The 25040-nt window shown below is 37.5% G+C and overlaps 1 protein-coding gene across 5 annotated transcripts in view; it reads left to right on the plus strand.

Moving 5' to 3' along the window:
* LOC148947711 (calcium/calmodulin-dependent protein kinase kinase 2-like) overlaps window positions 1-25040 on the plus strand; it is a 404349-nt gene that overhangs the window by 166652 nt on the left and 212657 nt on the right. For all 5 annotated transcript variants that reach the window (XR_016142386.1, XM_089096216.1, XM_089096214.1 and 2 more), the window contains exon 5: window positions 10396-10557. Coding sequence is in view for 4 of the 5 variants with exons in the window: in XM_089096216.1 (XP_088952342.1) it covers window positions 10396-10557 (162 nt within the window). In the remaining variant the exon portion in view is untranslated. The remainder of the gene's footprint in view (window positions 1-10395; window positions 10558-25040) is intronic.

A 25040-nucleotide genomic window follows, 5' to 3' on the forward strand; every position in this document is an offset into this window, starting at 1 on the left:
GGACTTCCAACTCTACTGTATGCAATAAAATTCGCTTTCTTCACATTTACTGATAAAAGACTCAAACTTGTAAATATAAAAAATGAATTCAAAACCCTATTAGCTTTTACAAGTAAATCCTCCATCATCCGGCTAGAAACAGTTAATGCAGTGTCATCTGCAAAGTATATAAGGAAACAATCCGGCAGATAAAATCGCATAGTCTCAACGTAAGCTAGATGTAAAAGTGTTCCTAAGATCAAAAAATCAAGTCTACAAATTATTTCTGAAAACAGCTATGTCCCATTTCATTTTTCAGAATAAATATTTAAATAGGTCCCTGAGGAACAACGTAATTCACTTCAAAAGGAGACGACACAACGCTATTAATTACAACCTGAATAGACCTACTGCACAAAAAGCTTTTAAGCCAATTCAAACAAGCACCCTTTACATCAAGGCGTTCGAAACGTTTAGTTAAAATTATAAAGTCTTCTGTGCTAAAAGCCTTTTGGAAATCAACGAACACGGTCAGAGGAATTTTACCATACTGGAAGTACGTATTCACAGTATTACTAATGTGATGTACAGGATGTGGCGTCGAATGGCCCTCTCTAAAACAAAATTATGTTTCACATAAGAGACCGGTATTCGTGAGGTAATCATACAATCTTTTATGTCCTCTCTTCTCGTAAATTTTCGAGAAGAGAGAAAGAATAGATACAGGCGTATAATTCTCAATATCAGACTTCAAACCTCCTTTATGGAGCGGAATTACCTTTGTTCTAATTACCCTTACTTTTCAGGAAATGATAAGGGAGATGATCAATTGACCAAAAAGGCAATATTCGCACGCTACTACTACTGATTTTGCAACTAGTACTCCTCCACTACTACTACTACTACTCCTACAACTAAAACTTCTGCTTCTGTATCGAGTACTACAAAGGCTTAGGATATTGAAATGAAAATATGAGGAAATGTTGTGGGGAAAGTTGAATTAAATTAAAACATACTATGTACACACAGATTGCTGATACAGGCGTGTCAGCAATATTTTCGGAACGGCTTACCGTATCAAAATGAAACTTCTAGGGGATTATGAGTGGGATTGTCAACTGATCAAAAGGCAACATGTACCTCATACTACTGCTATTAATACTGCTGCTACTACTGTTGCTGTTACTACTGGTACAACACTATTACTGCTACTACTGCTCCTACTACTACGTGCCAAATCTATTTGGAACCGCAAAGAAAACCATTCATTGGATGTTTTTTTCACTTTGTAGACAAAGTTCTGAAGCAGGGTACTGAAGGTGTCGTAGAGCTTTCAATAAAAGTTCATTTGAGGGTCAATATTTATACTTACTTGCTTAGTACAAATTTTTCTTGACTACGCCATCATACACTGGCACTTCGCACCAGAAACAATGTACTATTTAAATCACCGTGGTCTAACGTCGCTTATCGGATACTTAAACCCGCCGCCCCTTGAACACTCCCTCTCCCAGTCCCTTGAGTAAGTGAAACGAGTTTTTAAAAAAGAACTATAAAGGCATTTTTTTCACTCGAATTCAAAGCTGACTCAGGACCCATGATAAATGCTATTTGTGTTTATTTCAACAGTAAAAGTTAATTATGGAAACAAATTTTCGTGAATTTCGAAAAAGAGTGAAAAACCCAGATTTGTCTGATCTCTCACCAGCTCTAGCAGGGCACTTGAATGTCGTAGGGACATCGAAATGGATAATCAAGCGAAGTCTTCGCAATCAGGGTTTTATTTCTCCCACCATGTCTGACGTCACACACAGGCCTGTCATTTTGGAGTAGAACGAGAGAAGCGCCACCCATAAATCAATGAATTTCCTTGTTCTCCTCCATAGAAGAACCCTCTATTCTTCATAACAACTGGAAGGACAAATTCTTCTAAATGTTCAAGTCCAAGAAGCAAAAAACTATACTTTCTTATGAGAAGTCCAAAATTCTTTGGAGCATTGGAGTATAAAAAAAATGCAATAATAATAACACCATTTTCTTCAAATATATTTAGAGATAAAAAAACTTTTTAATGCCCTTCAGTTTTCTAAAATCTCTGTATCTCGTGTTGGACAGTATCCCATAAATAATTACAGTCTTTTATCTGAAACTTTTCAGATTTGTCGTAGTTTGTGCAAAATATATACGCAAAACCTGTTCGAATAAATTGACTCCTTATGTTTCCCTGTATTTATACGACTGATAAACTAGTGCTTTACTGAAATCTAAGCTTGCTTGAGTTTTTTTTTTAAATAATTTATGCTGTGTACTGAAAGTTATAGATATCACGGCCAGTGAAAGACCATTGGAGTCTTATAAATTAGTTTTTTATTTTCTGCTGGCTAGTTAAGGAGTTATTAATGCTCCTAACGGATTTTTTTTCCGTCGTTTTTTTTTATAGTAAATTTCATTTTAAATTTCAAATTTGCTCTTTACTTCCATCAGAAAAGCTTTTTTTTGTTATTCTGATCGGGGTTTATCGATGATGGCTATTTCAATGGTTTTCTGTTTTTTTATTAGATGTCATGTTTAGAGGATTGCATGCTCTTTTTCAGGATTTCCAGTTGGAATTTTTTTTTCGGCAGATTCTTTGAAAACTTGTTATAAAAATGTCAGTTACTACGTCCGGAACTCGCACTTTACTAGGTTACAACCAAAGTATAATCACCTACGGAACAAGTACTGACAAAACCTATCATCTCCACACACAAAAAGTGACCCTTTGTATACCTATGCGAACCTGGCAACTAATTCCGTAGTTACACAATTCATGCCGGTCACTCGTCGCCTGAATCACGCTCTAGCATAATTTATTGGCTCGGAGCAAAGTATTTTGGCTCGGAGCGATTAAGTAGTACAGCACTTTGCGTCTAGAGGCGCTGAGGTACGCGGGGTCACTTTTAGAGAGTTTTTTCAGTACTTGTTCCGTAGGTGATTATACTTTGGTTACAACTACTGTTGTAAAATGAGTAATACTGGTTATGTCTCCTAACTAGCTTTATTAATAGTCAGTGGCAACGCTATAGAGTTGCCTATAATAAAGGCCATAAGGTATCTTTGTTTTAGTATTATTTTTCTTCCCAGGGGCACTTTATATGGAAGGGGTGGTTGTATGAACTTCGGAGGAGTTCCTTCGATTGGAAATCGGAAGTTTCAGTACCTTTTTAAGAGTAAAAAAAGATCGGAGGGCAACTAGCCCTCCCCCGCACCCTTTTTTCTCCAAATGCATCCCATCAAAATTTTGACATAGTAATTTTGTTCAAAACCCACCAAAGCCCCCAGGGCAAGGGCTGTAAGTTATGGAAGTTGCCCCTTGTTAACACCTAAGGTTGTTATGTTAAAGGTTGTCGTATAAACTTCGGAGAAGGCTCATTCGACTTGAAGTCGAAAGTTTTCTTTAATTTTTTAAGAATCAAAAGTGATTGAAGACCCCGCCCCAAACCCTTTTTTCCCTAAATGTTTCCGATCAAAATTTTGTAATAACCTATTTGTTCAAAATAGTTCAAAGGTCAAATAACTATTAATCCGGGATTGACACCCCCCCCCCCCTCTCTGGACAAGGACTACAAGTTGTCAAATTTGTCCCTTGTTAAAATATAAGGATTTTTATTGGAAAAGAGGGCATCTTTGATCCAGGCTCTCTAAAAAGGGTGAGGGGATTAAGGTGAAACTTTAAGGAAATGGGATAAAAATCAGATAATCGAGAGGGATAAAAATCATAGGCAGCGCAATAGCGCTGCCTAAGTAAAGAACGATGTTGGCACAATGTGTTATTAATTTTTTTTTCTTGCTCTTGGACCGGAGCACTTTGTATCGAAGGAGTTGTCGTAGAAACTTCGAAAAGGGCTCATTCAATTGGAAATTGGAGTGGCTAGTGCCCCTTTGAATAGTCGAAAGTGATTAGAGGGCAACTAGCCCCCCCTATGCCCATCATTCCCCCAATCACATCCAATCATTGCCATTTTGCTCATTGTTCATTACCATTGCAATTTTGAGATAGCCATTTTGTTCAGCGTAATTGATTTCCAGATATAAAATATGTTTTTGAGGAGGTCACTCCCCCACAACCCTCAGGGCAAGGGTTTTAAGTTATGCCGTGGGGGCAGATAAGAACGATGTTGGCACGATGTATTTTTTTCTTTAGACCAGGGCACTTCGTATCGAAGACTTTGTCGCAGAAACTTCAAAAAGGGCTCATTCAATTGGTAATTAGAATGGCTTGTGCGCTTTTTAATAGTCAAAAATGATTGCAAGGCAACTAACATCCCTTCCATCCCCGCCAGTTCCGAAAACACATACAATCAAAATTTTAAGATAGACATTTTGCTCAGTGTAGTTAAATTCCAGATAGAAATTATGTTTTTGAGGAGGACACTCCCCACAGCCCTCAGGGCAAGGGTTGTAACTTATGTCCTGGGGTCATATAAGATTTTTATAGAAAGCGTTGTCGTAGAAACTTCAAAAATGGTTCATTCGATTGAAAATTCGAAGGGCTAATGCCCTCTTTAATAGTCGAAAGGGATTGGAACGCAACTAACTCCCCTCTCACGCCAACCTTTTCCCCAAACACATCTAATAAAAATTTTAGATAAGCTATTTTGTTCAACGTAGTTGAAAGTTCTGGAAACTAAGTCTTTGAGGATGACAACTCCCTCGAAGCCCTCAGGGTAAGGTATGTAAGTTATGCCCTGGCGTCTTATAAGGTTTTTATATAAAATGGTGTCGCAGAAACTTCTAAAAGGACTTATTTCATTTGAAACTGAACCGGCTAGTGCCCTTTTTAATAGTCGAAAGTGATTGGAAGGTAACTAACACCTCTTCCACGCCCACCATTTCCCGAAACACATCCAATCAAAATTTTGAGATAGCCATTTTGTTCAGCGTAGTTGATTTCCAGATCGAAATTATGTTTTTGAGGAGGACACTTCCCACAGCCCTCAGGGCAAGGGTTATAAGTTATGCCCGAGGGTTATATAAGTTTTTTTATAGAAAGCGTTGTCCTAGAGACTTCAAAAAAGGTTCATTCGATTGAAAAATTCGAAGGGCTAGTGCCCTTTTTAATTGTCAAAAGTGATTGGAGGGCAACTAACCCCCCTCTCACGCCCACCTTTTCCCCAAACAGATGCAATAAAAATTTCAAGATATCCATTTTGCTCAACGTAGTTGAAAGTTCTGAAAATTAGGTCTTTGAGGATGACCCCCCACAGCCCTCAGGGCAAGGGTTGTAAGTTATGCCCTGGGGGCATATAAGGTTTTATAGAACATATTGTAGTAAAAATTTCAAAAAGGGCTCATTCGATTGGAAATTGAAATGGCTAGTGCCCTTTTTAATAGTCGAAAGTGTTTGGAAGGCAACTAACACCCCTTCCACGCCCACCATTTCCCCAAACACATCCAATAGAAATTTTGAGATAGGCTTTTTGTTCCGCGCAGTTTAAGGTTCAGGAAGTTATACCGTTGAGCAGCGAACTCCCCCCACAGTCTTCAGGGCAAGGGTTATAAGTTATGCCCTGGTGGCATATAAGTTTTTATTGAAATCTTTGTCTTATAAACTTGAAAAAGGGCTCATTCGATTGGAAATTCAAAGGTCTAGTTATCTTTTAATAGTCGAAAGTGATTGGAGCGCAACTAACCCCCCTCTCACGCCCTCCTTTTCCCCAAACACATGCAATCAAAATTTAAGATATCCATTTTGTTCAACGTAGTTGAAAGTTCTGGACATTAGGTCTTTGAGAATGACAACTCCCCCACAGCCCTCAGGGCAAGGGTTGTAAGTTACGCCCTGGGGGCATATAAGGTTTTTATAGAACGCGTTGTCGTAGAAACTTCAAAAAGGGCTCATTCGATTGGAAATTGAAATGGCTAGTGCCCTTTTTAATCTTCGAAAGTGATTGGAAGGTAACTAACACCCCTTCCACGCCCACCATTTCCCGAAACAAATCCAATCAAAATTCTGAGATAGCCATTTTGTGTCAGCGTAGTTTATTTCCAGATAGAAATTATGGTTTTGAGGAGGACACTCCCCAAAGCCCTCAGGGCAAGGGTTGTAAGTTATGCCCTGGGGTTATATAAGGTTTTTATAGAAAGCATTGTCGTAGACACTTCAAAAAAGGTTCATTCGATTGAAAATTCAAAGGGCTAGTGCCCTTTTTAATAGTCGAAAGTGATTGTAGGGCAACTAACCCCCTCTCAAGCCCACTTTTTCCCCAAACACATGCAATAAAAATTTCAAGATAGGCATTTTGCTCAACGTAGTTGAAATTTCTGGAAATTAGGTATTTGAGGATGCCCCCCGCCACAGCCCTTAGGGCAAGGGTTGTAAGTTATGCCCTGGGGGCATATAAGGTTTTATAGAACATATTGTAGTCGAAATTTCAAAAAGGGCTCATTCGATGTGAAATTGAAATGGCTAGTGCCCTTTTTAACAGTCGAAAGTGATTGGAAGGCAACTAACACCCCTTCCACGCCCACCATTTCCCCAAACTCATCCAGCCGAAATTTTGAGATAGCCTTTTTGTTCCGCGCAGTTTAAGGTTCAGGAAGTTATACCGTTGAGCAGCGAACTCCCCCCACAGTCTTCAGGGCAAGGGTTATAAGTTATGCCCTGGTGGCATATAAGTTTTTATTGAAATCTTTGTCTTATAAACTTGAAAAAGGGCTCATTCGATTGGAAATTCAAAGGTCTAGTTATCGTTTAATAGTCGAAAGTGATTTGAGGGCAACTAACCCCCCTCTCACGCCCATCTTTTCCCCAAACACATCCAATCAAAATTTTTAGTTAGCAATTTTGTTCAGCGTAGTTGATTTCCAGATAAAAATTGTGTTTTTGAAGAGGACACTCCCCCCGAGCCCTCAGGGCAAGGGTTGTAAGTTATGCCCAAGGGGTATATAAGTTTTTTTTTAGAAAGCGTTGTCGTAGAAACTTCAAAAAGGGCTCATTCGATTGAAAATTCAAAGGGCTAGTGCCCTTTTTAATAACCGAAAGTGATTGAAGGGCAACTAACCCCCAAACAAATGAATGTGCATTGTCAGTTTAATATACATATACTTATATTTAGTAATCAAAATGTTAATATTATTTGATTTATTAAAGTTATAAAAGTAAAAACATTCATATTTTTTTCAATAAAGTGCAAATTATGTTCTGGCCTTGGGAAGCCATAGGGGTTTTGAGCCCAACTTATGTTAATTTCTGCTCGTTTTAGTTTGACTCGGTTATTTATGGTAGTTTCACGCTTGGTAGATTATTTGATTTTATTTTAGCTCATTTTTTGTTTAATGGAGTTCTTTACTTTTCTTTGAAAAACTTATTTTGTGGAAAATGTTTTTTTTAAGTAATCACAATAAAAAGACTATGTGTTTGTTGGTTATGAAAAGGGAAATCAGCAATATCCATAGAACGACTTAGGGTATTAAGTTGAAAATTTCAAGGTATGTTGAGGAGATGTTTAAGAGAGATTTTAGGGCAACCAGCCACCCCCTTCCTTGCTCTTTTCATGTGCCCCGCTTTGCTCAACACTAGTCATAATTTTGGAATTGTCATTTTGTTCAAACTAGTCAAAAGGTCTAATAGCTATACGTCCACAAATGCCAGATATCCATTTCTCCTGGACAAGGATTGTAAGTTATGCAATTTGTCCGTCGTTTACATCCAGGATTTATCATTAGGAAAAGGGAAAATATTTGACTCTGGGTGTTTTCTAAAAACCTTAGGTCATTAAGGTGAAGCCTTAAAGAATCTTTAAGGATATGTTTTACTAAATCAAAAGGTACTATGGGCATCCAGTTTATCAAAAAGAAAGCAATATTTTTAAGCAAAAGGAAAGCATCTACAATATTTCAAGAACGGCTGAGAGTATTGAATTGAAACTTTCGGGACATGTCGGGAGGGCGGGGGGATGTTGAAAAGTTTATGGAGGGCCGCCATCTCCTTCCATGCCATTTTAGTTGCAATCCCTCCAAAGATATTTGACCAAAATTTTTAAATAGACGTCTCGTTGAAAATAATCAAAACTCTAATAATTGTGCCTGTGGGTTTGACATAATACCCAGAACTTTGGAGAGTGATGCTGAACACAACACTGTGTGCGTGCTGATTGTCAGAAGAACTCAATATCTAAGGAAAGTCTGAGGGTAAGAGGTTGAAAATTTCAGGGGATTTGTAGGGGATGTTGAAGAGCTATCGGAGGGTAACCAGTCCCCCTTACCCTTTTTAGATGCTCTCTCCCTCATCACTGATCAACATTTTGAAAAAAAAAGATTCTCTTCAAAAATGTCAAAAGGTCTAGTAACTATGTTTCTAGGGATGCTATGCCCCCACAGCCCCCGGGGTTGAGAAATTGTAAGTTATGCACTTTGCCCTTTTTTACATGCAGGATTTATGTTAAACTAAACCTAAAGATACTGTGTGCATCCTGTTTATGAAAAAGTATCTGCGATATCACAAAAACAGCTGAGTGCATAAAGTTTAAACTTTCAGAGCATGTCGAGGTAGATGTTAAAAAGTGGTCGGAGCGCAACCAATCCCCCTGCCATTCCCTTTTTATCTGACCTTATTAACCAAATATTTTTAGCTGCCCATATCTTATCAAATGTTTGGAATAGTCATCGTGTTCAAAATAGTCGATAAAATCCAATAACTATACCTCCGGGGTATATTTGCCATTGTTTGTATACAAAGTTGGTTATTGGTGAAAGGTATGTTAATCCTCTCGAAAAAGGCTAGGAATATTGAGGTAACACTTTTTAAAAATGTCGAGAGAGGTGTCAAACAAAATCAAAGCACACTATTTGGAGGAGGGTTTTTGAAAGGACACAACAACGATATCTAAGGAACGTCTAAGGGTGTTAATTTGAAACTTTAAGGCATGTTGGGAAGCCTTCCTCCTTTCCAAAAAGGAAGGAAAGGCAGCCGCCCCTCCCCCTTCTTGCCCTTTTAGATTTTCTCCATAGCATTGGTATAGATCTTAAAAAGCCATTCTATCCGGAATAGTCACACTATCTAGTAGCAAAACCTCTAGGGATTTCATGCCCCGCAGCCCCCGGAGCAAGGAATGAAAATTATGTAATTTACAATTTTTTACATGCAGGATTTATTATTTGGAAAGAGGGGAATATTGATCCTGAGTGTGTTCAAAAAGACTATGAGTATTGAGGAACAACCTTCGGGAAATGTTGAGGGATGTGTAGAGCTAAATCAAAAGACACTGTATGTATCCCATCTGAGGCAATGCTATAACGTTGCCTATAGTAAAGGTCATAGGGCTTCAATGTTTATTATATATTTTATTTTTTCTCCGGATGCACTTCATATGCAAGGGTGGTCGTATAAACTTCAGAGTGGGCTCATTCGGTTGGAAGTCAGAAGTTCTATTACTCTTTTTAACAGTCAAAAGTGATCGGAGGGCAACTAGCCCCCCCCCCTATCTAGGTCATCAAGTTCTATCTAGGTCACCAGCTGGAACTGCTAAATTCAGAAAATTTCCAAGGGAGTGGGCTCTGACAGGAAGTCAGTGCGGATGTCAATGCGAAACACTAAGAATCCTGTTATCTAACAGTTGGAAATAAACCAAAAGCACGTTCGGACCGATTAAACACGTTTGGACGGGATGAACAACTCTTTGACCTTAGTAACGCCTGTAAGAAAAATGCCTCCGCCGTTAAACTGCTAAAGAAGAAAAAAGTAGTCCCATAGTGCCCGTGAAAAACATTATGACTAGGGGAATAAATGGCAGCAGTAGGGGAGCGATGATCGCAGTGACTATGACCCCCCGTCTGATTGTTTGTCCTATGGTCCCCGCTGAAAACACTACCTTAATTTCCCTTTGTTGCTCAATTTTACATTCGGGGAGAATTTCCCAGAAAAGAATTATCGGGGCAGGGTGGGTGAGGGGTGAATTTTCCATGGGGGGGGGGATAGAAAGCTTGCTAAGGCCTCCAATCCAGGGAAATCAAAGCCAAACATAAGCTTTCTGTATTTCCAGAGTAAAACATTCTCTTAGTTGAAAATTTCAAACTTAAAAATAGGAAAATAATTGAGGTAGACGCTAGAAAAGACTTAGAACGTTGTCAGGGCACCTAGGGAAACATATGATAATTGGAATGTGAATTTGCAAGGGATCGTGCGCCATCATTATAGAAATCGGAAAAATCACGAAAGTTTACGAGAGTTGAGCCTACATTTGCTTCTCCCTCCCTTCTCCCGGTTTAGATGTCCCACCTAGAATGTTAACCCATCCGTTTCATTGGAAGACCGGATTGAAAATCCTTTTTTTTCAAGTTATAAGCTCCTTTGCTGTATTTTCGCTAGGAAAATTGCCTATTAAGGATTAGATAAGTAATACGAATAAGAATGTCTAAGAGATCCAAATTTTCCAGGTCGATTAGCACCAAGCAGGAAAAGCACAGGGAGTCCTGGACTAGAAAATCCCTTGGAAAAGGTCTACAGGGAAATTGCTATCTTGAAAAAATTAAATCACCCAAATATCGTTCGGCTTGTCGAGGTTTTAGATGATCCCGATGAAGATCACTTGTATATGGGTAAGAATATTGTGTTTATTTACTTTCTGTAAACAGATAATTTTTAAAATGCTTTGGTCCTTTAGTTTACCGACAAATAGGTTAGTGGTACTTTGAGTCGAAAGTTGACTCCGATTTTACCTATTAGATGATTTATGCATTACATGAATTGGTTAAACAAAGGGTCATTTGTTCATCTCGAATTGGGTCAAGCCGGTTGGGGGTCGAGTCTTAAGAGGTTTAAGTTAAATCTATTACGAAATTAGGCCTACCCCTCTGTCAATCTCGCTCAAAAAGCAATTTTTACTGTCTTATCTAAGATGTACTAATCCACCACGCAAATAAATTAGCCCCAAACTAGAACTAAAAAAAAAAATGAATTTCCGGCTGATAATTTGAAGAAATAATAGTATGCAGTGGATATGCCACTTCAGTTCAGTAAGGTATGCTTAAGATGGGGGCCACCCCCCAGGAAAATTCCTCCCCAGATAATTTCCTCAAACGCAAAATTGAACAGACGCATAGAAAGTACAAAACAGGTACCTCAAAATGTCGACCAGATGTCCTAAGTGGTAACGAAAGGACCAGATATCAAAACAAGTTCTAGGACAGGGGCTGACTGGTCTCAAATCAATTTCGACTAAAAAGAGGGACTTTTTAAGAAGGTGGATTCCTCGAACCAACCTTTTTTATAGTCATATTCCCCGTAGACAGTAGTAGGGAACAATAACACCTTGGGAAAAAGAATACTATAAATGGTGCATATAAATAGGAAAATGTGAAATAATACCATTTAAATCTGAATTAAAACAAAAGTAATAAAATTTAAATAAAATGAATTTAAATCTGAATTTTCAGTATTGATTCAGAGTTCAAAGTGAACGCATCTGTCTTAAATTGGATATTTTATTAACCAGTAAGCTTTTGAGTAAATTCGAATGTAGCTAGGTGAAGCTAGTTTACATTTCACAATATTTGTCAAAGGGTTATGATTCCGAGTGAAATGTCTAGCGCATCATGACAATGACTACCTGAGTTAACCTGCGAACGGATTATTTACTCGTTTAATTATGTGTGATGCTCTGCTATTAAAAGATTAACCTGTTCATATCTGAAATTATGTCTGATATATCGAGCGTGCTCTCATCTGATGAAAAGCAATGTATGTATTCACCTGTTTTGAACCTTATTCAAGTAAACGTTGAAGCAGGTATTGAGGATGAACTATTTATAAAAGATGCTATGGACTTTTTCGACATTTCCAGTGTGTATGGTACTAAGAAATCTCTTTATAACTCTGTTTCTCCGCCTGAGTCTTGCCCGAAGCGTACAGGCCAAAAAGCTTTAGTTAACCATCTCAAGGATATTATTTAGCTTTTCTGAAAATTTGATTCTGATGGATTACAAGCTCCCGCTTACAAGATTCGCAACCCTACTGCAGTTCCTGTTATACCAGGTATGGCTTATTCCCGTTTAGCCACTACGGTAAATAAAATTCAACAAACTCTTGAAGTTATAAATGGAAAGTTAACACCTTATGAGCTAAATTTCCCACAAATTGCTCCAGCTAGTGACGCCCCTGATGGTTCCGCTACCGTTATTATCTCAAATGTGCCTCCAAATGTGAATAATCCAGCTAAACGTAAAGAATTGATCGATAAAATTCATGGAGATGAATCTGTTGTCAACTTACGATCGGTGGGTGATAAACTAGTTGTGAAAATTAAATATCTGTCTGCAAAAGACTTCTGCAAATCTGGTTCGTCTGTTCTTAGTAATTCGAAGGCAAAATTGACTGAAAAAAAGTTTTATGGTCTCCTTAGAGGAATTGAGCATGATTATGATTTATCGAATATATTGGACTGTGATGGATTCACGGATGCCACTACAGTTGACAATTCTAAGACGGTTAAGCTTGGTTTTCGGGACAGTGCTGCACTTAAATACGCGCTTAGAACTGGATTGAAAATTGATTATGAATGTCTACGTGTTGTTGAGCTCGAAGCTTTTCCTCAATGCTGCCACAAGTGTTGGTCTTCTGGCCACTTTGTAGCTACCTGCAAGAGCCCTATTGTGAAATGTACGAGATTTTCGGGTCCTTATGAATCAACCAAAGACTCGCCTTGCAACCTGCCCCCCCAAATGTGCGAATTGTGCTGGCAATCATGTATCTTATAGCCTTAAATGTCCTAAGCTTCGTGAAATTGTTGCAAAATCTGATCGGAAATGAATTTAAAATCTACTAGTATATGCTCTTCTAATATTAATGGAACCAAGGACAAAGATGTTCTTGACAGTCTGTTGAGCTCTTTTGATGTAGTGTTACTTCAAGAACATTTATTACCCGGTACCAGTGTTGACGTAGAAGTCCAGATCATATCGTATTTACCACGAATGCACGGCGTACACGTGGTCGACCTTCAGGAGGTCCGGCGTGGATCACCAAGCGCCAACTTTGCCATTTTCCCCCTAAGTGTTATGATTCTGATGATCATTATCTCGCGATCAGATTTAGCAATATTAAAGTTTACCTGCCGCATAGCAAGAACAATATCCTTTTTTTTACTGCATTTACTAAGACCTGTTTCAAGCTGAAAATTTAATCTCTGGGATTTGTGCGAATGGATGCGACTGGTTATTAATTTGTGATTTGGATTGTGATAGAAATTCGACGTCTCCCCAATCCGAAACCCTCTTAGATAGCCTTCCCCCCGGCTTTCGGATTATATATAAAGATCTGCTATGTACTTATATTTATAATACTGGTTCTGGCTCTAACCTTGACCATTGTGTCTGCTCAGCCGATCTATCGACATCTAGCGTTCACGTTGACGAAGAAGAGAGGGACTATGACCACCTGCCCTTATCGTTACAAGTTTTTATTTCTGCTAAGTTGGGGATTAACTCTCCTTGTGTATATAATTCCAAGTGGTTTCAAAATAGTAATCGGAATCGTACGAATTGGCCTTTGAGAAGGACACTCCCCCCACAGCCCTCGGGGCAAGGGTTGTAACTTATGCCCTGGGGGCATATAAGGCTTTTATAGAAAGAGTTGTCGTAGAAACTCCAGAAAGGGATCATTCGATTGGAAATTAAAAGGGCTAGTGCCCTTTTTAACAGTCAGAAGTGGTTGGAGGGCAATTAACCCCCCTCTCATGCCCACCATTTCCTCAAACACATCCAATAAAAATTTTGAGATAGCCATTTTTTTCAACGTAGTTGAAAGTTCTGGAAATTAGGTCTTTGAAGATGACACCCCTCCTACACAGCCCTCAGGGAAAGGGTTGTAAGTTATGCCCTGAGTGCGTGTAAGGTTTTTATAGAAAGCGTTGTCGTAAAACTTCAAAAAGGGGCTCATTCGATTGTAAATTGAAAGGGCTAGTGCCCTTTTTAATAGTTGAAAGTGATTGGAGGGAAACTAACCCCTCCCCCCTTCAATACCCACCATTTCCCTAAACACATGCAATAAAAATTCGGAGATAGCCATTTTTGTCAACGTAGTTAAAAGTTCTGGAAATTAGGTCGTGGGGGATAATAACTACATAAGAGCCATCAGAGAAAAGGTTGTAAAATTTGGCCTGGAGGCATATAAAGTTTTTTATAGAAAGCTTTGTCGTAAAGAATTCAAAAAGGGCTCATTTGATTGAAAGTTGATAGAGCTAGTGCCCTTTTTAATAGTCGAAAGTGATTGGAGAGCAACTACCCCCCCCTCTCTTAACAACTAACCCCCTCTTTTAACAGTATAAAAGAAAAGCACTTTTAGATTGTTGCTTTATTTATTTATTTTTCGTTTCATTTGGCGTCACTTCTGCACAATCAGCTCAGTTCAACGATTGACTATCGCTTTGGATCTGAAAAGGACATTTCATGATTGTTTTGTAGACAAGTTTGAAGTGAAGGAATCTTATTAGTATTAGGACTACAGACTCGCTTTAGAATTTGTATCACAACTTAAAATTCTCCGTTTTATAGAGAGAAATAACTGGATTTCTAGAGGTCATATTACAGTTGATATTTTCTTCATTTCGAGTTATACTAGGTGAGACCAAGATGTTACCTGACAAATCAATTCATTATTTTATATGCTATGTAATGACTTTAAACTTAAGTTTTAAGATAATTTTAATTATGTACTGAAAGTTACTGATATCACAGCTCCTGTAGGACTATGAAAAACGTTATAAATTAGTTTGTTGTTCTGAGGCTACGTATTTACTTTCGACTCCTAAATCAATATTCTTGTTTTGTATACTTGGCTTTTGTGTTTTCGGCAAAATGCTAGTTTTCTGTAATGCCACAAACATAGGGAAATATCACCAGTTGATTTATTTGCATTAGTTTTATTTATATATGTTAGATAGGCTGTGAAGTAATTATTTTTGTTTGTTTTAAATTTAGACTTCGCTCTTTACTTCCCTCGGAAAAACTCTGTTTTTTAATTATAAGCTCTGTAATAATTTGTTAATTAAGATTTTGTAAAATAATTATAATCTAGAGACCTCATCCTCCACCACCAATCCTTTAGACTGAATTAGGTTGAAACTCTTGAAACGATTCTTATTCAAATTTGATCTTTTATTCTTTTCAAGATGGATAGAGTCCTAGGTCCCACTTGAAGTCGACTATATAAGATATTTGGCATGGCATTAGAGACATTTGGGAGGTTGTTTCTTTGTTTATTGTTTTAAAATATTGTGTAGAATAAAAATTTCGTATAGTAAGGATTAAGTAGTTTTCTTGCCAAATATGGACTTAAATACTCTCTTTTACCAAATAGATTGAGCAAAATGGCTATCTCAAAATTGTGATTGGATGACTTTGGGGGAGGGGGGCTAGTTGCCCTCCAATCTTTTTGGTCACTTAAAAAAGGGCACTAGCAAGTTCAATGTCCGTTCGAATGAACTATTACGTATTTCTCTATGATGTTCCGGTCACACCCTAGCCTTGCTAGAAAAAAGAGACAGATTAGTGCTGCCCATGCAAAAAAAGTGATTTTCCTTGTTGTTCAAGGAGGGGAGTTGTAATTTCCCATTGCTGATTCCAATGGTAGACTTATCATTTTGACCTGACACCATTTTTGGGAGGTTTCAGACTTTTTTTCGAAATCACCATAAATTTCTTTTCGCAGTGGACTTTGGGGAGAGGGGCCGTTAGGGAGGAGGCTGGTTGCCCTCCAATCGCTTCGGTCACATAAAAAGGCACTAGAAAATTTAACTTCCGTTCAAATGAGCCATTAAACATCTCCCTATGATGTTCTCGTCACCCGCTAGGCCTGCAGAAATAAAAGAGGCAGACAGACCAGTGCTACCCATGCAAAAAGGTGATTTTCATTGTCGTTCAAGGAGGGGGACTGTAATATCCCTGAGTTTTCGACCATGCTGATTCCAATGATATGCTTTTCATTTTGATCTGACGCTATTTTCGAGGGGTTTCAGGCTTTTTTTTTTCCCGAAATCACCATAGACTTCTTTTCGCAATAAACTTTTACTTTTAAGGCGAACCGAGATAATAGTTACCATTCCTGAATCAGTGTCAGATGAAATTTTTTTTTCACTAGGCAGTTTTTTTCAAAACGCGTTTTTTAACTTCTGGTTACTGAGGGCTGTGGTTTGCTCTTTACTTGGTTGCAGCTGCCGCTAGCTGCATCAATTAACCTAGCATCGATACCGCTAGCTAATCGGTGCCTAGCATTGATTAGCACAGGGGTTCCCAACCTTTTTTTACTCTAGAGCACATTCTAAAATATCGGTAGGGTGGCGGGCACCGCCTATTTTAAATCAACAAACTCCTTCTATAATTTGTCATTTTCCCATAATTTATTTTCTTATTTTCTCATAGTCATAATATACTGATAAATGATAAACAAAAATGTTTCAAAATAATAAAATTATTGTTGTTTTTTTTCAAATTGCATACACACAGAGAAGTGTATTTACAAAACGTAAAGAAAGTAAACAAAACACACAAATACAAAGAAAATATTTAATTAAAAAAAATAATAAAGTCAATGTGATCTTTGGTGTTGCATTTCATTGGCCTGTCGGCCAGAGCTTCATAATTAGGAGCGTATGACGATAATCCTGTTAGCAGACAATCATAAAGGTGCTCATCGGTGATTCGAGATCTATATCTTGATTTTATTATGTTCATGTTTGAAAACAATGATACGCATAAATACGTCGAACCGAAAAATGATTCAATTTTATATGCCGCTTTTTTCAACAATGGGAACTTTTCTCTATCCAGTGCATTCCAAAAGTCAGCTGACATTAAGGATTTTAGCAAAATATTATTCTTTCGGTCCGAAATTTCTAACTCTAGTTCCTCTGTCTTACCTTGAACAAAATCTGCAATACATGCGGCCATTTCCATAACATCTATTTGGCAAGTAAAAGGATTGATACAGAAGGAAACTATTGTCTCAATATGTTTAAACTGGAAAAATCTCTCTTCCAACTGTTTTTTTAACTCTTGAAGATGCTTAATAAATAATGTCCCATTTAATTTATTGTCACCTAGCATTTCCTTCATAAGTGGGAAATGCACGAGAGAATTGATCTGCCGATGTGATATGAACAAATCCAATTTAGCTTTAAATGACTTTACATAGTTTATCATTTCAGATATGCTTTTGTCCTTACCCTGCAACTCCAAATTTAAAGAATTCAATTTTTCCAGGATGTCTGAGAGAAATCCCAAATCAATCCGCCAGCCAGAGTCAGCTAGTTCATCATAATTTTCCTTTATATCCTTTATAAATGCTTTTATTTCTTCAATTAAACTCACAAATCTTATAAGAACCTTTTCTTTTCTGAGCCAACGTACTTCAGTGTGCAGAATAAGATCATGTTCTTTATCTTCAGTATCTTATAACAGGGCCTTGAAAAGTCGGTGTTGCAAAGAAGCTGCTCGAATCGAATTGATTATTTTTGTAACTATTTTCATGACATTTTCAAATGGCATAATTTTACAACACAGAGCTTCTTGGTGTATAATACAATGGTAGGACAAGAAATTTGAAAATGGATCGTCCTTCACGCAGAGGGTAGTAAATCCTATTTTTTTGCCCATCACTGCTGGTGCCCCATCAGTGGTTATTGCACACAGCTTGTGCAAAGGCATATTTATTGACTTGGTGTATGTTTTGAATGTATTATAAATATCCTCACCCCTTGTCTGTCCTTTCATAGGTAATATTTGTAACACATCCTTTTTTACTGTCAAATTACTAAACACCATTCTCACCATAACTGATAACTGTGGGGTGTCTGATATATCTGTTGACTCGTCAAATTGTAGCGAGAACCTGTCACATATTTCCGAGTCAGTTTTTAACTGAGTTTGTATGTATGTTGAAATTGCATGTATTCTTCTTGTGACTGTGTTATTTGACAACTGTGAGTCTTGTATTGCTGAGACAATCTCACGTTTGTTAGAAAATCTATCAAACAAAGAATCGGTGCCAGTCAAAAATAGTTCCTTAAACAACTCACCATTAATGAAAGGTTTCTTTTTTTTGCGAACATGTGAGATATTTTGAAAAGAAGCAATAGTGGATTTTTTAGAATTTTTAACATGTCTAGTGAAAACAGTCTGTTGTGCTGTTAGACTTGATTTTAGATCACAATTTTTTTCTTTCTTACTTCAGATTTAAAAGGATAATTCAGATTAAAAGTGCTATGATTTGTCTGAAAGTGTCGTTCAGCGTTATGTTTTTTCGGCACTGCAATGCTACTACCACACAACAAACAAACGCATTTATTTTTCAATTTAACGAAACGATATGATTCCTCCCAGTCAATGTTAAAATTATAGGTTCGTTGTCTCTTACTTGGTCCACTCATTTTAGGGCTAAAATAAATAATACAAAAATTAATAATTGAACTACAATATAATATCAATGTTATAGCGCAAGTCTGTTTTGCATTTTATGCATAAATATATTATAACAAGAACTATAACTATCTCCTTAACAAAATAGTTTATTCAAGATCATGGCTTATGAATACAATAAATAACGCACCTCGCTTTTAGCCTGTTAATTATTTTTATAGAAAACTCCTAATTCGTGTTTCGTCTGACGAACATGTCTCTTATCTAACTGTCGCGACCCGAACAGAGCAGCATACGCGGTTCCAGGCTGGGAATGCTTTTTACGCATCATTCCCATGTACACGCGGAAAACCCGAAGTGAGCCGATGATCGCCGAAGTAATCAGAGTAATGTGCCATGTGATTTAGCGCCTTCGGCGTTTATTGGATCAGTTTGTGGCGTTCGTTCCATTCGTTCACGTCGGGTTTTCTGCGTGTACAAAGGGTGATGTGCAAATGGCACTAGCCGTTCCCGGCTAGCGTAAATAGTGCAGTCTGGCTCGCCGCTAGACAAAATGGGACAAGTATCGAACATATTTAATAAGCCTAGGCAGTAAAAAAAAAAATTAAAACTCTAAAAAATGAAATATAAATAAATCATATTTTAAAATAATATTTATGAAAAAAATTCTGGTTCTGTCGAATAGTGAGAGGCGGGCACATACGAATCGTTCTGCGGGCGCCATGGCGCCCGCTGGCACTGGGTTGAGAACCTCTGGATTAGCACAATGACAGAGATATACAGACATTTCAATATAATTTATGCCCACCTTAAATGAAGGAATTCAAAATACAATAAGACGCAATCTAAAAAAATTAAAACGTAGCGTGAAAATAAAAGTGATAAATAGGCTTGGGTAAAATAGAAAAGCAAAAAGAGCGAGATAATGAAATAGATACAATTGATGAAAGGCGAACAGAAACAAAGAGATAAGATATAAAATCCAAACATTGGATTATGAGTTGCATAGTCAGAAAACCGCACGAAACATTTTCGTTTTAGTAGCCTAGATTTCGACAGTTTCTGACTATTTTTTTTTATCAAAAAAACATAAATATTCTTTCTCCAGGAACTGGAACTTTTTAGCTCTATGTTAGTAAGCCCGTGAAGGCTTGATCTGTCTTTGAAGAAAAACTATGGAAGTAAATTTCCACAGTTGTCCATAGTTAGGGCGCGTCTTGATCTACTTTTTGTGGCAAACTTAATGTCCATGCTAGTTTTATCTTAGACTAATATCAAAATAGATTTCCAATCTAAATGAATCTGGAAAAGACAGACACATACGGGAGGAGAGGAGTTTGGGCCCCATGGGTTTAGAGTGGTTCGGAGTTTTAGACTGGGTTTTTCTTCCTGACATACTAATAACAGTCAAAAAGTGCAAAATTTTGTAATTTGCAGAAAGAACATGGTACTCTCCTGGCAAAAAATAAATGCCCTCCTGCTATCTGAATTCTTTTTTTATAGGTGCCCTTGCCTACATGTTTTATATTTAGCTTCTACTTAGTGAAAGAAAGTCTAAACAGAATCCAGGCAGTTATTCAGGCAGTAAAGGTAAACTTGGATAAATTGAGAGATCAAATTGCATTTACTTCGTGGTTGCAGCAATAGCTACAGCCTACTGAAGAGCTTACAGCCCTAAAGTACTTAAAGTTTGGAAACGCGATTTGAAAAAAAAAGCTGTCTATTGCGAAAAATGTTTGACTTAAAGATGATTCGGGAATGATGATTATTATGCAGGGCAAACTTAATGGTAAAATTTAAATTTGAAAACAGATTTTGTTGGATTTTGGAAAAAAGCTTTAAAGCTGTCAAAAATGGCTACGAATCGAAATGAAAAGTGCACCACTAGAATTGCCATTGTCAGGAACCTTTTATTGGAGGCTTACATTCCCACATATTGAACATCAAGGTAGGACTGACTTCACCTTTTCTTTCTGTTATTATTTTCCCTTTGTGGTCGTATCAAACCGGCGGTTGCAGAATATTGGAAGAAGGCTCTTTCGAATTGAAATCACAATACCTGGTGCTCTTTTTTAGTAGCAGAAGAGATCACGCCAGAGCAAAGTGATGTTTTCTGCCATTTTTTGCCACAGGATATTGTGTTTTGACCAAAGACGGCCAAAATGCCGGAAAATGCAAATTTTGTGCTATTCAATCAATTTTTCCAATATTCTGAACAAGCGGGTTTGTTTGAATTCCCCATGTTGTAAAACAAGGGAAATCATTCGTTTGTTTGGTTAGCAGTGATTTTTTTTTCTTTTTTTTTCGCCAGGACTAACAGACTACCGTAAAATTTAACGACATATTTTATGACTCATTCAAAAGATACAGCTCATGTTTAGCTTTTTTTTTCATATTCGTCGTAATATTTCTAACATAAATTTCTATATGGTCCCAGAAATAACAATTTTTGGTTTCTTTCCTGGAGGTGACATATTGGGAACAAAACATGGGTATTATTGTAATCTCCATCCCAGAAAACTCTTAACTGAGGGCTTGCATTACCCCTTATGTATATTCCCTATCCCAGCACCCTTTGTAAGCGATTAACTAAAAAAAACAAGTTTTTTTAACTGAAAGTAAAGATCGACATTAAAACTTAAAACGAACAGAAATTATTCCGTATATGAAACGGGCTGTCCCCTCCTCAACGCCTTGCTCTTTACGCTAAAGTTTTTTATTGTTTTAAAAAATAAAGTTGTGTGACAGAGTCAAACTTTAGCGTAAAGAGCGAGGCGTTGAGGAGGGGACAGCCCCTTTCATATACGGAATAATTTCTGTTCGTTTTAAGTTTTAATGTCGCTCCTTACTTTCAGTTAAAAAAAACTTCTTTTTTTTAGTTAATTTCTTAACGTTTTTAATTAATGCAGCTTTAATTTTGGCTCACCGTACATGAATAATTAAAACGAAATTTGCATATTAATTTTCCTTTTTTTGCTAAATGGCTTTCTCGAAATTTTGTTCTGACGTAACTTATGAATTAACTTACGTAACGAATTTCTATATTTGTATGTTTTTATTACGCATATTAGGGAGTCCGCTCCCTATTAAATACCTCACTCTTTACGCTAAAGTTCGAATTTTGTTCGAATCACAAACCCCTGAATCACAAAGGCCGGTTAATCAGAATAGATAGCTCTTTTGAAAGTGCTAAAAAAACATTAGCGTAAAGAGCGAGGTATTGACTAGGGGGCAAACCCCTCATATACGTAATCATTTCTGTTCGTTTTAAGTTTTAATGTTGCTCCTTAATTTCAGTTGAAAAAAACTTATTTTTTTATTTAATTTCTGATTGTTTTTTAAATAATGCTGGGAAATCCGGCGCTCCCTTCATAGAATTGTCCCTTCCCCCAAGGAAACTTCCTCCATGGAAAGATCCTCCGCCGTAACCCCTACTCTGCCCCGACCCCCCCCCCCCTATTAGAAAAAAATTCTTCGTGAAAGCGTCTGTATATTTCCCAATAAGCAATACTATATGTAAACAATGAGCAAAGTTTATAACGCAACCCTTTCCCCGGGAAATGTGGGAGATTAAGTCACCATCAAAGGCATATTTATTAAATTTTCTATCATGGTGAACAAAATATCTATCTTAAAATTTTGATTGGGTGACTTCGGGAAAAAAATGAGCGTGGGAGGGGCCAAGTTGCCCTCTTTGGTCACTTAAAAAGGGCACTAGAACTTTTAATTTCCATTCGAACGAGCCCTCTCACGATATTCTGGGACTACTGGATCGATACGATCACCCCTGGAAAAAAAAGACGCATCCGTGATTTTTCTTCTGGCAAAAAATATAAAATTCCATATTTCTGTAGACAGGATCTTGAAACTTCTATAGTAGGGTTCTCTGATACACTGAATCTTATGGTGTGATTTTCATTAAAGTTCTATGACTTTTAGGGGTTGTTTCCCCTTTTTTTCGAAAATTAGGCAAATTTTCTCAGCCGCATAACTTTTGATGGGTAAGACTAAACTTCATGAAACATATATTTGAAATCAGCATAAAAATCTTTTTCTTCTGATTTATCTATTGGTATCAAAATTTTAGAGTTTTGGTTACTATTGAGCCTCCTTACTCCTTACTTATAGTTCGTTACCACGAACTGTTTGAAGAACTAAAAAATGGGTTGTGAAAAAATTATTGCCTAGTGAAAAATTTCATTTACGTTTTTACATTGTCATTATATTTTTTTTTTCTGCAACGTCTCGAAGATACTGGTGATAATATACTTTCTGGACTAATATGCCCCTAATCTTTTATCCATCTTATGTCAAATAGTTGCACATATATCATAGGTAAATTTAAAGGGTAGGAAGTAAAGCCTTTATTTAATGCCATATCATAGGTAGCGCAGTAGCGCTGCCTAAGCAAAGAGTGATGTAGACATATTTTTTTTTTTTTTTAATTTTAGACCAGGGTACTTTGTATCGAAGGACTTATCGTAGAAACTTTGAAAGGGGCTCATTCGATCTGAAATTGAAAGGGCTATTGCCCTATTTAATAGTAAAAAATAATTGGTAGGCAACTAACCCCCTTCCATGACCACCATTTCCCCAAACACATCCAATCAAAATTTTGGGATAACCATTTTGTTAAGCGTAGTTAAAGGGTGCAGAAATTATGTGTTTGAGGATAACAACCCCCCTCACTGTCCTCAGGGCAAGGGTTGGAAGTAATGCCCTGGGAGCATATAAGGTTTTTATAGAAAGGGTGGTCGTATGAACGTCGGAGGGGGCTCACTGGATGGGTAATCAGAAGTTCTTGTGCTCTTTTTAAGAGTCAAACCGATCGGAGGGTGAACCCCCCCCCACCCCACCTCGTATTCTACCGAAATGCATCTGACAGAAATTTTTAGATGGTCATTCGTTGTCGTAGAAACTTCGAAAGAGGCTCATTCGATTGGAAATTGAAAGGGCTAGTGCTCTTCTTCATAGTCAAAAATGATTGGAGGGCAAAAAGCACCCCCCACGCCCATCAATTCCCGAAACACATCTAATAAAAAATTTTAGATAGCCATTTTGCTCAGCATTGTTGAAAGGTCTGGAAATTATGTCTTTGAGGATGACACCCCACAGCCCTCAGCGCAAGGGTTGTAAGTTATGCCCCGACGGCATATAAGGTTTTTACGGAAAGGATGGTCGTATAAACTCTGGAGGGGGCTCATTGGATTGGCAATCAGATGTTTTAGTTCCCTCTTTAAGAGTCAAGGTGATCGGGGGTAGCCACCCCCCCCCTCCGCGTCGTATTTTCCACATATGTATCCGATATAAATTTTGAGACAGCCATTTTTTTTTCAAAAATAGTCTAAAGACCGTACAGTAAGGCGTTTGATGTTGCCAAAATCCTCCAGAGTAAGGGGGTAAGGGTTATAAGTTATGCCCCAGGAGCATATAAGGTTTTGTGAGTGGGGTGGTCCTTTAAACTTCAGAAGAGGCTCATTGGATTGAAAATGTTTAGTTCCAGTTCCCTGTTAATATTCAAACATTGTGGAGAGCAACTAGCCCCTCCCCCTGACTTCCTCTTTTCCTGAAACGCATTCAAGTGAAATTGTGAAATAGCCATTTTGTTACCAATAGTCCAAAAATCATATAACATTGTCTTTAGTGTGGACGCAATCTTCTAGAGCCCATGGGCAAGGATTGCAAATTATGCACCGGGGTATATAAGGTTTTATGGGACGGGTGGTCGTATAAACTTTAGATCGGATGGAGCTCATTTGATTGGAATTCGGAAGTCGTAAGGATAGTATGTGTTACTGAAAAAGCTATGCATTTTTGAACTTTACTTTCCAAGAAGACGAAGGGCATTCGGGTGAGCTTTTCAGAGAATGTTGAACTAAATCAAAATATGGTATGTATATACGGATTGTCAAAAGGGTGTAACTCAGGAATGACTTGGAATTAATGACTATATTAATTTGGAGCTTTTGGGAAATGATAAGGGATATGATCAAAAAGGTAATATTTGCATGCTACCAATACTACTACAACTACCACCACTACTACTACCACCACTACTACTACCACACTACTCTATTTACATAATTGAGAGGAATTTTGAACTAAATCAAGAGATGCTATGTGCATGTATTTTGTCAAAATAACGTATCTCAAGAATTGATTTGAGTATTAAGTTGGAACTTTCAGAAAATTTTTAAAGGGGAAGATCATCTCACCGAAAAGCAATATGTGGACACTACTGCTAAAACTACTGTTACTGCTCCATTTACTACTACTTCTGTTGCAACTACTTGTAAGACAAAGAGCATTGAGATGAAAATTTCAAGAAGTATATGAACATAAAGGACAGGCTATAAGAAGTGTATTTCAGCAATGTCTTAGCAATGGCTAATTGTATTAAGTTTAAACTTCCAGAGCTTGTTAAGAGGGATGTTCTACTGGCCAAAAGGCAATATTTTAATACTACTGCTGATAGTAGTACTAACGCTATTCAGTGCTATTACTAGTAATATCAATATTACTATTAGGACTACTATTACAACTATGCCTAAGGGTATGAAGGTGAAATTTTCAAGAAATATTCAGGGGGGAAGATGAAGTGAATCACAACATGCTGTCTGTATGCAGGCTGTCAATGTGAGGGATGTTGAACTAACCAAAAGAAAATATTT

This window comes from Artemia sp. Qi Xiang Cuo, chromosome 10, assembly GCF_049724085.1.
Source record: "Artemia sp. Qi Xiang Cuo chromosome 10, ASM4972408v1, whole genome shotgun sequence".
NCBI lineage: Eukaryota > Metazoa > Arthropoda > Branchiopoda > Anostraca > Artemiidae > Artemia > Artemia sp. Qi Xiang Cuo.